The 12,502-nt window shown below is 28.9% G+C and overlaps 1 protein-coding gene across 6 annotated transcripts in view; it reads right to left on the reverse strand.

Annotated features, from left to right (window-relative positions):
- Window positions 1-7,672: 7,672 nt before the first annotated feature.
- Lar (tyrosine-protein phosphatase Lar) overlaps window positions 7,673-12,502 on the reverse strand; it is a 1,154,003-nt gene continuing 1,149,173 nt past the window's right edge. For all 6 annotated transcript variants that reach the window (XM_075368293.1, XM_075368291.1, XM_075368292.1 and 3 more), the window contains 2 exons: window positions 10,892-11,027; window positions 7,673-8,530 (listed from right to left, as the gene is read on the reverse strand). In XM_075368293.1, coding sequence (XP_075224408.1) covers window positions 8,462-8,530; window positions 10,892-11,027 — 205 coding nt within the window. In that variant the 3' untranslated portion in view covers window positions 7,673-8,461. The remainder of the gene's footprint in view (window positions 8,531-10,891; window positions 11,028-12,502) is intronic.

Raw genomic sequence — 12,502 nt, forward strand, 5'->3', positions numbered from 1 at the left:
TTTTATTTAGGAGTTTGCTGATTCAGGATGTTAAGAGATATCGGCCTGTAACTTTTGACGCCTAAAGGATCTTTCCAAAGTTTCAAAAGCGGTACGATCACCACTTCTTTCCACACCTGTGGATATGAAGCCGAGGCCTATATCTTATTAAACAAGTGTAATATCCATGCTTTATCATCGTCTTCAAGATTTCTGACGAATACGTATGGAATATCATCATATCCAGATAAAAAATCACTGTAGTTTTGCAGAAAATAATTGAATTTGACAAATGAGAACGGTATGATGTAAAAAATCTCGAAGTCCGTTACAAAGTTTAGTACCACTTGTTCTCGTGCGATGCTAATGAAATCGATGTGGTGATTTTCATCGCTACTTACAGTTTCGAATTGATCGGCCAACAATTCAGTTATAGCTTTCTAATCGATCACGAAGACACCGGCTTCGTCAAGCGCGTTTACCTAACGGTTGTTGGAATGGCCAGACTATAGATTTAATCTTCTGGCATAATTGCGCAGCAGGTGACCTGCTATTGATCAAGCATATATGCTTGGGAAGCATATATGCTTCCCAGGATGCTGTTTTTGCAGTAGGTCTTGCTTAGGCACGATGTTTCTTATAAAATATTAAATTCTCCTGGGTTGGATGTTCCGTGAATAAATTGAAGACCTTCTTTTCTCGCTAATCGCTATACGTACGACAACGCTCCACCACGGTACTGTGGGTTTCGTTGAATTTGCGGTGTTTTTAGGAATGTTTTTCTCCGCTGAAGTTAAAATTGCTCGTGTTACTACCTGTATGTCGTCATCGATGTTTCCAGTATGAGCGGGCAAAACGATGTTGGCCGTGTAGTCAGCCCAATCGGCATTTTAAGGCACCACCGCCGAATAAAATTTGACGCTTTTTGCAGTACATTTGTTGTAGTTATGATTGGAAAGTTGTCGCTTCCGTGTAGGTGTCTATCAATGTTCCAGTCCACGGGCAGCAACAATACCGGGCTGCAAAATGATATATCTATCGTCGAAGTTTCACCGTTTCGTATAATGAAAAAGGTTCCTGTAAACATGTTTAACAAGATTAGTCCGTAGCTTGATATAAACACTTGGACATCGCGCCCTCTGTTCTCCAATCTTTGCGAACTTCAAAGTGGGTTATGCGCGCTGAAGTCTTCTACTAAAATTATTGGTTTACGGAGTAGGTTGTATAAGTTTTGCAGACCATCAATGTTTCAGTTTCCATTTGACAAATGGACGTTTCAGACTGACACTCAACCGGAGAAAGTAGACGTACAGCGACAGCTTACAACGCAGATCTAACTATATTCGTCGAAAAACGCAGGTGTGAACGTAGAAGAGTGACATCACCTCCTCTTTCTCGTCGATCAGGTTCGGTATCAATATGTATTACATCATAGCCTCGTAGATTGGAATTATGTTCTGGCCTGAAGTGTGTTTCCTGAAGACACGTATTTAGGATTCTGGTCATGTATAAGAAGTAGCCGAAGCTCATATAAGTGTGATATACAACCGTTAATATTATATTAATGGTTATGTAATGATTCATAACCGTACATTGCATTACATTCTCCATCTCTTTTACAAGAGTGTTTTAACTTTTGGTCACCCCTTCTTCTTTTTCGTGACGGTAGTAAAGCGTCGGTCAGTTTGCGTCCCCATAGAGCCACAGTCACCCTCCTCATTTGAAACTATCGTATTCTCTTTGGTGTGTGACCGGGAGGTACTGGTTTCAGCAATCCGGCCGAGGACGTGTGAGCTGTTGAGGGCGGCGTAAGCCCCATCGTCGTGCCTCGTGTCGTTCCCATCTCGTCTTGAACAGGGGCGCTCTCTTGCGCCCCTATTCTGTTGGGTGTTTATTCCCCGTGAGGGAGATTTCGGGATCCCAGGAGACACCGGTGTTTGAGAGACCCGGTGTTCCCGTGCTATCAGTATTGGATTGCTGTTTATCGACGCGCTCAATTTCAGCAATCTTTTGCATTTGCGACGTCAACGGCTTGTTTAAATTGGCGCTTATGTTTGAGTGTTGTCTAACAGTCGACGGCAATGGCTTAACTGTACCGACTTTTCCCTTTGCCCAACCTTTATTAAATTTTCCCTCCAACTTCCGGTGTCTGAGGCTTCGAAGATATCATCTTCGTCAATTCGATCATCCCCTCTGATGCCACCGATGATGGTGGGAAGGATGTTCCGCAGCCGGAAAACAACGATACCGTCTCTGATGGAGAGGATTGTATTACATCTAAGTCCATGCCCTATGCACTCCCCAAGAATATTTTTTGGGCGGGTAAAACGCTTGCCCCCTTTTGGAGGCTCCACAACCACGTTAAAATCTATTAGTTTATGAGTTTCTCTATCTTTACCTCAACTTGTCTCAAATTAGATTGAGGTTTTTGTGTTTTTCGGTTACTCTGTTTTACTATGCTACTAGTTGACAGTTTGGAACCATTCTCCTTTGCTACTCCCTAAACTCTCGGCGCCAGCTTAAAAAATTCTTTGCTAGTTCCTGTGCTACTTTCTCTGAGTGGTTGAGCTTTGAGTTTCTCATTGATGATCCTTTAGACCATTCTTGCCAAGGTCGGTCTAATTCAGAAATAACATGTTTAGATTTTAAAGAGTTTGCAGGAGCTGCTCCAAGTTGGGCATAAGACTTGATTTAAGCAATCTGTTATGCACTATATTCTTTGTCTCAAAGTAGCTAACTTTCTGCACATTTTCATTTCCTGGCTACCTTCTCTTAATATATTGGGCAATTTTGCTTGCCCATGACAATTCATGCAGACGGGTGGATCCCTGCTTGGTCCATCTGGATGTAGAGGGTATCCACAAGCCCAGACTTGTCTTATGCACCATTTCTTGGTGCGTAAGACAACCATTGTATTACATGTAATAGATTTGCTGTGTGTCGAAATCTTTGACATGTAAAACATTGCAAAGTATTTGGTATAAACAAATGCACCTCCAATCTGTGAAAACCAGCCTTTATCTTTTCCACAGATAATGTGGAAGTTGAATGTTCCATATAAATCTAGTCGTCAATCAATAAGTCACACACTAACTACAGATATATGTCTACAATCTGCAAATCATAAATAATATGATATCTCTGTAGTTTTTAATGCTCCAGTCCCTGTGGTAAATAGAGTTAAAACTGCATCATAGTATTGATATCATCTGAACTTCAATAGACTTGACATACTGATATGCAGTTGTTATTTGGCTCAGTGAAGAAGGCAATAGAAAACCATTTCTTCCTTATTCGCCCTTATAAGCTTGGCATGGGATCTTGTTACTCTTAAGGATGGATGTGTCATTTTTCCAAAGATTTTTTATGATTATGGAACTTAACATACATTTACTAAAATATTTTTCTTTTTTTTCTACTATATTAGTATGTTTATATGATGTACATACAAGCTAAAAAATAAACATATTAATTAATTCAATGATGTAATTTTTATAAAATTCAATTTCTTATAACAAAACAAAATTTCAATAACTCAAACTTCATCAAAATTATATTTCTACCCCCATCAAATTATCAACTGAATTGATTGTTCTCTTTAAATCATAAATAATCATTTAAAAATAATGTAGGTTAATGTTTATAAATTGTAAGATATGCAGCAGCATGTATATTTGATAAATAAATTCATTCTTATATTTTTGTTAACTTGTTTTTGCTGAAAAAAGCTATTAAACTTTGAATTTTTACATACACTATTATCATATCAATATACTCGTAAATACAAAATTCATTTTTCAAATTTTTTTTTGGATGAAAACTGATATATAGGCATGTTATTAACCAAATTTATTATAAATTACTTCTAATAATATTCTAAATATACTGTGGCACATTCTGTTTCACACAAGTTAGTAAAGAAAAGTTAAACTTTTTGTATAAACATAGTCTAACAATTAGCGAAAGGATTATTTTATGTACTGGATTATAATTACTGGAATTTTTAATTACGCTAATGTACTCATATGAGTCTTTTTATATTATGATCACATTACTAGATTAAACAATTAACAAATAAAATAAAATCACAATGCTGTTTAATAATTTTATTTATTTTATTATTTTTTTTTTAATCAATTATCTATCAGAGTATATAGTTTTCCTTTACAGGAAATTATAAAAAATCATAAATATACTTAAATTATTAAATGTTTGGTGACTTTACATTTCATTAGTAAATTGAATTTAACAATTTGACAAACGGTATCCTTTCATTAAGATTTTACATAGTATTCATTCATCAGGAGAGGTGCCACACAGAATTAGTGATAACAGCTCAAAACTTATGAAATAAAAAAACTAAGGTAAATATACATTATTAAAAATTCACACATGTACCAATATAAATTCACTACTAACTGCCATAATATACTAAACTTAGATATCATTTTTAACAACAGAAAACATTAAAATGTTGGAACGATATAAAATAAAAATGTACATTTTTATTATATCATGTATTTTCTTATATCGTGTATTTATTTATTTTAATAAATAAATAAAACAAGATGACTACTAATTTTCAAAACTTTGTATCATAATTTAAGAATGGATGGATTTTATACAGATGATACCTGTGCGTGTGTGTTTTCTCCTTTTATATATAAAATATATAAAAAAGGATTTTTTCTTTCTTTATAAAATAATAATAACAACAATAATTAAATTATAGCTGAACAACATTAATGTAAAGCACAATCATAAATATTTAACTAATAAACTACTGTAAAATTAAAATCTGATTTCCTTAACACACTGATCATGACAATCTGAATAAACTAATACAGTAGCATTTTTATATCTTGTTTAACACATATTAAATAAATTAAAAAAAAAAAAATGTATATAACTTCAAGATGAATTAAACTCTAAATTAAATTAATCATTAAAAAAATGTTCTACTTAGATGAGGTAACAAGTATATCTAAAATGGTAACATTATAAAAAAACTGTCACAAGCAAAAAGGAAAGAAAAAAGCAATTATATATAATTTATAATCATTTCAAAAGTAATGATAATTTTGATTAACTAAAACTTTATGTAGAATATCCAGCTTAACATTTCTTGAAAAAGAGTAGTTTACGGCTTATAATAGATTATTAATATCAGTCTAAAAACAATAATGTCTGTGCGGCTTGAAAAAGACTTTATTAAAATTTATCTAAAATTAACCTTAAGAAAACAATACAAAATATATATATATTTATGCCTTATGTAAATAATGCATATAAAACAGAAACAATACTCACTTTACTAAGAATATAAAATAAAATACGATATTTTATTAATGTCTTTTTTTTGGAAATTATCCTGACAAATAAAACTACTAAGAGAACATTTATAAAAATAAACAAATGCAATAATAACAATGCTCTTTGAATTTTTAGTGTCTATAAAAAACTAAATTCCAGAAAATGAGATTTATTTATTTATTTAAGAGGTTAATTATACTAATTTTATATAAGCCAAGAATTTTCAAAAGATATGATTTAATTGAAGTCTGACTGACTGAGCAACAAAAAGCACATAAATAATATGTGCGGTTTTTTGAAGTTATCAAACAAAAATAAAAACTACTCATATTTAAAGTACTAAATTTAGAGACTTAAAAAATCATGAATATAATTCTTTCGTTATAATAAACTTTCATTTGAGTGGGCTAGAATCATAACTGGCTATGTTCAATTTAAAAAAAAAATGAGTTTAGGTTCCATCTTAGTTAATTTTGAAGCTCTGAAACGTTTTTGACCATTAAGTTTCAAAACTGGCTGTAAATTATTAAAAATGATGTTTAATGATTATTATTATTATTTTTTTTTATCTATATCAATGTTGACATAGCAAGATAAAGTGTGTTTTAAGTAAAACAAATTTTATTTATGTTGGCCTATCAATTTTCAAATTATTCTCAAAACTTGCCAGGTCTAGAAACAGTAGCTATGTAGTTGTTAGAAACAACAGTTGTAGTAAACAACACAACTTCTGTTGTAGTTCAACAGAAGTTGTAGTTGTTAGAAACAGAAGTAGCCATGTCTAGTCAGAAACAAAACCTGCTATGTCCTTAATTATTAATGGCTGGCTCAGAACAATTTTCAATACTTGCAATGCCCTGGATACAATATTTTTGTGTTTATACAATGATTTTTATGTTAAAAATAAATAAAATATTGTCATGCAAAAATATAAATAAACTGATTCTGAACCCTCAAGTTTCTATAAATGAAAAAAAAAAACTATGTGATGTTTTAAAGCTATTATAAAAAACATTTTGGAGAATACTGGCAGCACAACAAAACATTGATTTACTACAAATTATTGGTTAATAATATTTATCCAGTTAATGACAATATCGGAATGATGAAATTTGTAAACATTGAGAAGACTATAAAGACCTAACAATGCAAATCGTAACCCTTAATACTATAATGTTTTGGTTTATTTTTAAGATTTTTATGACTATTCTTGTATTTTATAAAATTTCTATAAATTTTACTTATTAAAACTTTTTTATGTAGCTAAAAATGAAATATTGTTCTAATTATAACAGATTTTTTATATTTCATACCAAATAAATACAAAAAAATTTATAGTAAAACGTGTTCTAAATTATCACTGTCCACCTGAAACTCTATAACCAAAATACTATACTACCTATTATACCTAACCTCTTTCATCAGTTAGTAACAAAATTTACTGTGGTCAAAAGCGAGTAAAATAGCAACTATGTCCAAACTTATTTCTCAATTAGTGAAATCTGCAATGATGATTTGTTATATGAATGTATTCTGATTATGTTTGTATGTATACCCATCATACTGTAAAGCAAAAATGCAAAAAATATATTCAGTCATTTTCTCAAAACCTGTTTGGGTAGACATGACAAGTTTTGATTCTAGCCCCCTCATTTGTTCTATGTTTCATAAATAACTTTATAATTTTATTAATAATAATTACATATCACGTAAAAATAGTCCAATAATCAATCTCATTTAAATTTTTTCAATTTTATAATAATGATAATTAAATTATGGAGAAATATATGATCCTTTCTGGGAATTGAACCAATATTAATCAAGCATAAAGCCCTTGGAACAGATTAGTGTATTTTAACATAATATACAAAGACTGGAGAAGATTATCTAATAAAATAAACACATAAATGATGTTAATCTTTTCAGAATGTAATGTGGTTATAAAACATGAAGGACACATACAAATTCTTAAACAGCAATTGCAAACTATTTTTTCTTTGAATAACAAATTTAGCAAAGAGCATTGTAAAAACAAAATCAATTTTTTATAATCAACAATTAAAAATTAATATAATAAATATAGCTATTATTCAGGAATGATTGTCGGTTACAAATGTTCATGCAAGAATTCTTTTTTGTCTTAATAATTGTCACCAATGGACAATATGTGCCCAATATTTATTAAAAATAAATAAACACAAAATATTAAAAATAACTATTATAAATATAAAAAAATGGTAAATAAAAACCTATTACTACAATATAAAATAAAAAAAAAAATCTTGTATGTATATATATATATATAATAAATAAAATCTTGTATCTTATATATATATATATAAGATTAATATATATTTATTATATATATTTTATCCAGAATATGTATATTTTTTATCATACCATACATAACACATATGTACAAAAACTAAATAACTGATAATCGTTTTTATGTTTGAGAACTTTTTCACAGAAAAAGTTTTAATATATCTTATATTGATATAATAATCACGCTGTATAAGTTCTGATAACTACAAATATCATTCACAGGAATTAAAAAAATGCTATAATATCTACATACATGTATGTATGTAAACATATATTTATATATACAAATAGTATTTAATTATAGCATAAATTTAATTTTTTTATTCTTACTATCACTGGATATAAAGAAGAAATTGTTTGTAATGAGTGGCAATATGTAAATGGATGTTTCTTTACACAAACCATATAGGCCATGATTTATTAAATAATCAGTTAATTAAAAAAAATCTATACTTTGATATGATTTATCAAATAACTGACTTAGTCTAAACAATTAAATATTGTACAGTTAATACAATAACTGTATTTTTGTATTATCTGCATTTTTAGAATTGTAGTGATACAATATTCCAGTGGTCTTGGCCCAAGAACTATTTACAAAACAAAAGAAAAGAGGAAAAAGAAAACAAACTACGATAATAATAAGAAAACTTAAAATATAGGCAAATAGCATACAATGATTAAAATATTAACGAATGATTAACTGTCAAATAAATGAACACATGGACAATCATATTAACTACATCACTTCACGCACTAACAGTTTTATTTAGTTTCTTTATATATATATGTATTCACGAGGAGGGCAGACTTGCGAGATAACTTGGCATAACTAGTTTATTTTCTAGTTAGCATAATGATCAAAAGAACCCAAGTACTCCAATGCTGCTCTGTAGCAAAACTGGTATTGATCCTGAAATTATGAAGAAAAAAATAACTGTTACACAAAATAATAATTACTATGTATAATAATTTTTGTTGTAAAGATAATAGTTACTATTATCTTTTCTGCTAAGATCACAATAGTTTCTATAGTTCATGTGTTTAGTACTGCTTATCTTTCTTAGCTTCTCTCTTTTATATCTTGTTGATTGCATTTTGCAACTACTCCATTGTCAAAACTTATTGTACTCTCGATAAATTCTCTTTGTGGATGTTAACCTGTGTTCACATAATTGGTGTACTCGGATTCATGTTAATATATTTGTAACAGAGTACAATAAGTTTTGACAATGTAGTGGTTCTGAAACGCAACAATAAGAGATAAAAGAACGAGGCTAAGAAAGGTAAGCAGGACCAAACCAAACATAGAAACTATGTTTAATAATCTTTAGAATTCAATGAAACAGAAATAAATGTTTAACCTTACTTCAAAATCATCAATTACCAGGACACTACTCCATTTGATATTCTAAGGTTCAGTTTAAAGGGTGCAGTGTATCATCATTTTACAATCAACCAGGGATTTTTAGTATTATTTGTATGACTCCATACATGTGGTGTACAAATAATTAATATATATATATATATATATATATATATATATATATACCAGGTGATCATTTGAAAAGTTACCACATCTATTATTCAACAGCTAACAGAACCATTGTATTTCTGTTTGCAGGCACTCTCTAAAAAGGGAACCTTTTTAAAATTATTTTCAAAGGGATGGAACCCACCACTCCGCTACACCTACCCTAACTCAAAAATCTTAAATGGCAGTGGTAACATTTAGATATATTAATTGAAATCCCGAAAAAAATAATGAATTTTGGTGAAAATAAAATAAAAATCCGTCCACCTCTTCGCTCAGTAGGTGCGAAAAACCATTTGGGGTAGTACTTTTTTTATATTTCAGTTCAACAAAAATAAGTAAAAAAATTATTTTTTTAAATTATCAACACAAAATTTCACCCTTAAATGTTTTCTAAATTTTTAAAGGTTGAAAACTTATTGCTTTTAAATGAGATGATGTAACTTGTGATACCTAATTGCAAGGCCCTTTAAATGACAAGTAATTTGGTACAAATAAAATAAAAATTGGTTTGCTGGTATTGAAGTTATGATTAAAAATGTGTTTTTTTAGGTTATGTTGGGATACAGTGTTACTGACCCAAAGCATTAGGTCTGAAATCCGTTCTTGATAAAAATATGGGTTTTAGGTTTCTCCAGCATTGAAAAAACGTACCGGTAAACACAGCATTACAACATCATTTAAACATACAAAAAACCAATAATAAAATAAGGTACCTACTTCTAGTTGGCAACATGTTGAAAAATTGATTACCTTGTTATAATTTTCTGCCAATTATTGAGATCTTAGTTTCTATGGTAAATTTTTGCAAATTCTTTTCTTCCATATTGTATGTAATTAGTGTCAAAAAGTATTTATTGTATTTATTTCATCATCATGTTTTATTTAAATTGTTGTCTTATTTAGTTAAAATTGATTCTGTGAAGAATCTGGTATTTCATTTATATGTTTCTTCCTTCTTTTAAACTCTAAGATTTAAAGTCAATATTTTAAATTTTCTTTCCCAAAACATTTAACTGTGATATTAAATTCTGTTATTAATTAATTTATACTATACAGTACAATATAAAACTAAAAATAAAATTAGAAATGTTATATTGCAACCAAGGAAAATTCTTTTAGGAAACCTGTTAAGTTGAGATTTAGGTTTTTATGTTTTAAGTTAAGTAATTACAACTTAAAAAGTTATATCTATATATACACGAGTGTTATATATTAAGTTAGATAAAATTAGTTTATAAACATGTAAATTGAATTACGCACTATTTATACATTTATAATTTTTTTTTAAGTGGCGTAGATTACTACCAGTTATTAGCTATTAATAAATAACAGAGTGCAATGAGAATGCATTCAGTGTTGTTTTACTTCATTTAAATGAACCAAGTATAGTTAATTGCAGAGTTATTTTCATCTAATTAATAAATGTTTATAAAATTACATATTATATACAACTCATTATCATTATATATACTCATAAATATTTGCATAGGCTATTTAAATATGTAAAAAAAAGGTAAAATGAAATTATAAACATAAAAGATTGCTTCCTGGTCAGTGGTGGATGGAGGGAAAATGCCAGATATTTAATGTTTCATAAAGAAAAATATAAAGTTTAGAAAGTTCATTAAAAAAATAAATGAAATCATCATTGTATCATTGTATTCGACATAAATCACTAACTTGATGGATTAAGCAAACATTTCGGGGATTTACGAATTTAATAATAAATAAACATACTTCTGTCTGCACCATTGCTGGTCGCTGTGTTCTTAGAATTCGGACAGTCTGGAAAAGGTCAACCACCCCTTCATATTGCATACGCTCTAGTACTATACTTAATGTGATGAAGACCCCAGTTCTTCCAACTCCAGCACTGTAAATAAATACATATGAATACATAAAACCCAAGAATCATTATATAAAAAAAGGAATATGGGTAAACACAGAGTAAATTTTAAAGTAATTAATTAGAGTAATTTTATTTTTGAGTAATTTAAGACATAAAAAATTACTTTAATGAACACAATATCATTACAGAAGATACTGTTCAGTAGTATCACTTTCTACAATGGCACGTTATATGAGCAATAAAGTTAATTTCAGAAGCAAATGAAATTAATCAACAAGAGGTAGCTTAAATTAAGAAAAAAAGAATTTCCAATAACAGCAAAACAATTTCAAGATGACAGCAGCCTCTTGACTATTGATGTGATTCTTCTCTTGATTTACAGCTAATATTTATTTATTTTGTATTCTAACACAACTACTACAACCTTAAATCAACAGTTTAAATAATCTAATTTTTGTTTTCATTTACAGTTCAACCTTCTATCCCTTTTTCTTTTAATCCAATATAGGCAATTCTTGTCTCTTTGTTTAGCACAATTTGAAGGAAATAGACAAAAAGGAATAGAATTAGAAAGAATGATAATAATTAATTTAATATGATTCGAGAGAAAAAAAATTATAAGTTTTTCTTACCACTAAAAAAAAAAATAAAAGTACAAGTCTTACCTAGTATTACAAAAAAAAAAAAATGCACATCTTTCTTACCTCTAAGTGTTACATGGCTTCTAGTATCATAGTAAATAATTTGTGAGATAATAGATTCACTTAGAATAATCAAATTGACTTTGTAATAGGATCAGACCATATGGCCATGGTTTTTTAAACTACTAAATAAAACGCTAAACAGGTATTATTGATTGACCAGTTTGGGTTCAAATTCAGAATTCTACCTGGGTTTAGGGTTTGAACTCATTTACTGCAAGTGATGTGGTGACGTGGTATAAAACATAAAAATGAAATGTTTGCTACTCCATTCGAACTATTATATGACAAATATTATATAACTATTATATTGAACTATTACATCACAACGGTTATATCAAGGGATTTTTTTACCTGTTTTGAACAATTACAACAGCACTGTTTATTGGGCATGCTGAATAAAATAGATATGAACATGATTTATAGTAAGATTGAAATAAATGTAGTTTTAGTTGTTAAAGTCTCTTACTTTTCAAGTGTTTCAAGTTAAACATAATGAATACAAAGCCAAAATGAATTCATGGTAGAAAAAATTGTTTAACTCAAAAATATTTTTGTTCATGACTAAAACTATGAAGCACAACCTAACACAAACTTTTAATATAATTTATACTTTTATCAATGTTTTGAAATTTTACTTTAATGAAATATATAATGAAAATAATCACAAAAACTAATAATAATTTAAAACAATTGTTTTATTTATTCTATAAACTAGAGAATTTATTTTATAATTGTTTAAAATTATATTCTTAGCTGGCAAAGAATGTTTTAGTTTTTTCACTGGCAGTGAATATT

The sequence above is a fragment of the Lycorma delicatula genome, chromosome 6 (genome assembly GCF_047948215.1).
Source record: "Lycorma delicatula isolate Av1 chromosome 6, ASM4794821v1, whole genome shotgun sequence".
Lineage (NCBI taxonomy): Eukaryota > Metazoa > Arthropoda > Insecta > Hemiptera > Fulgoridae > Lycorma > Lycorma delicatula.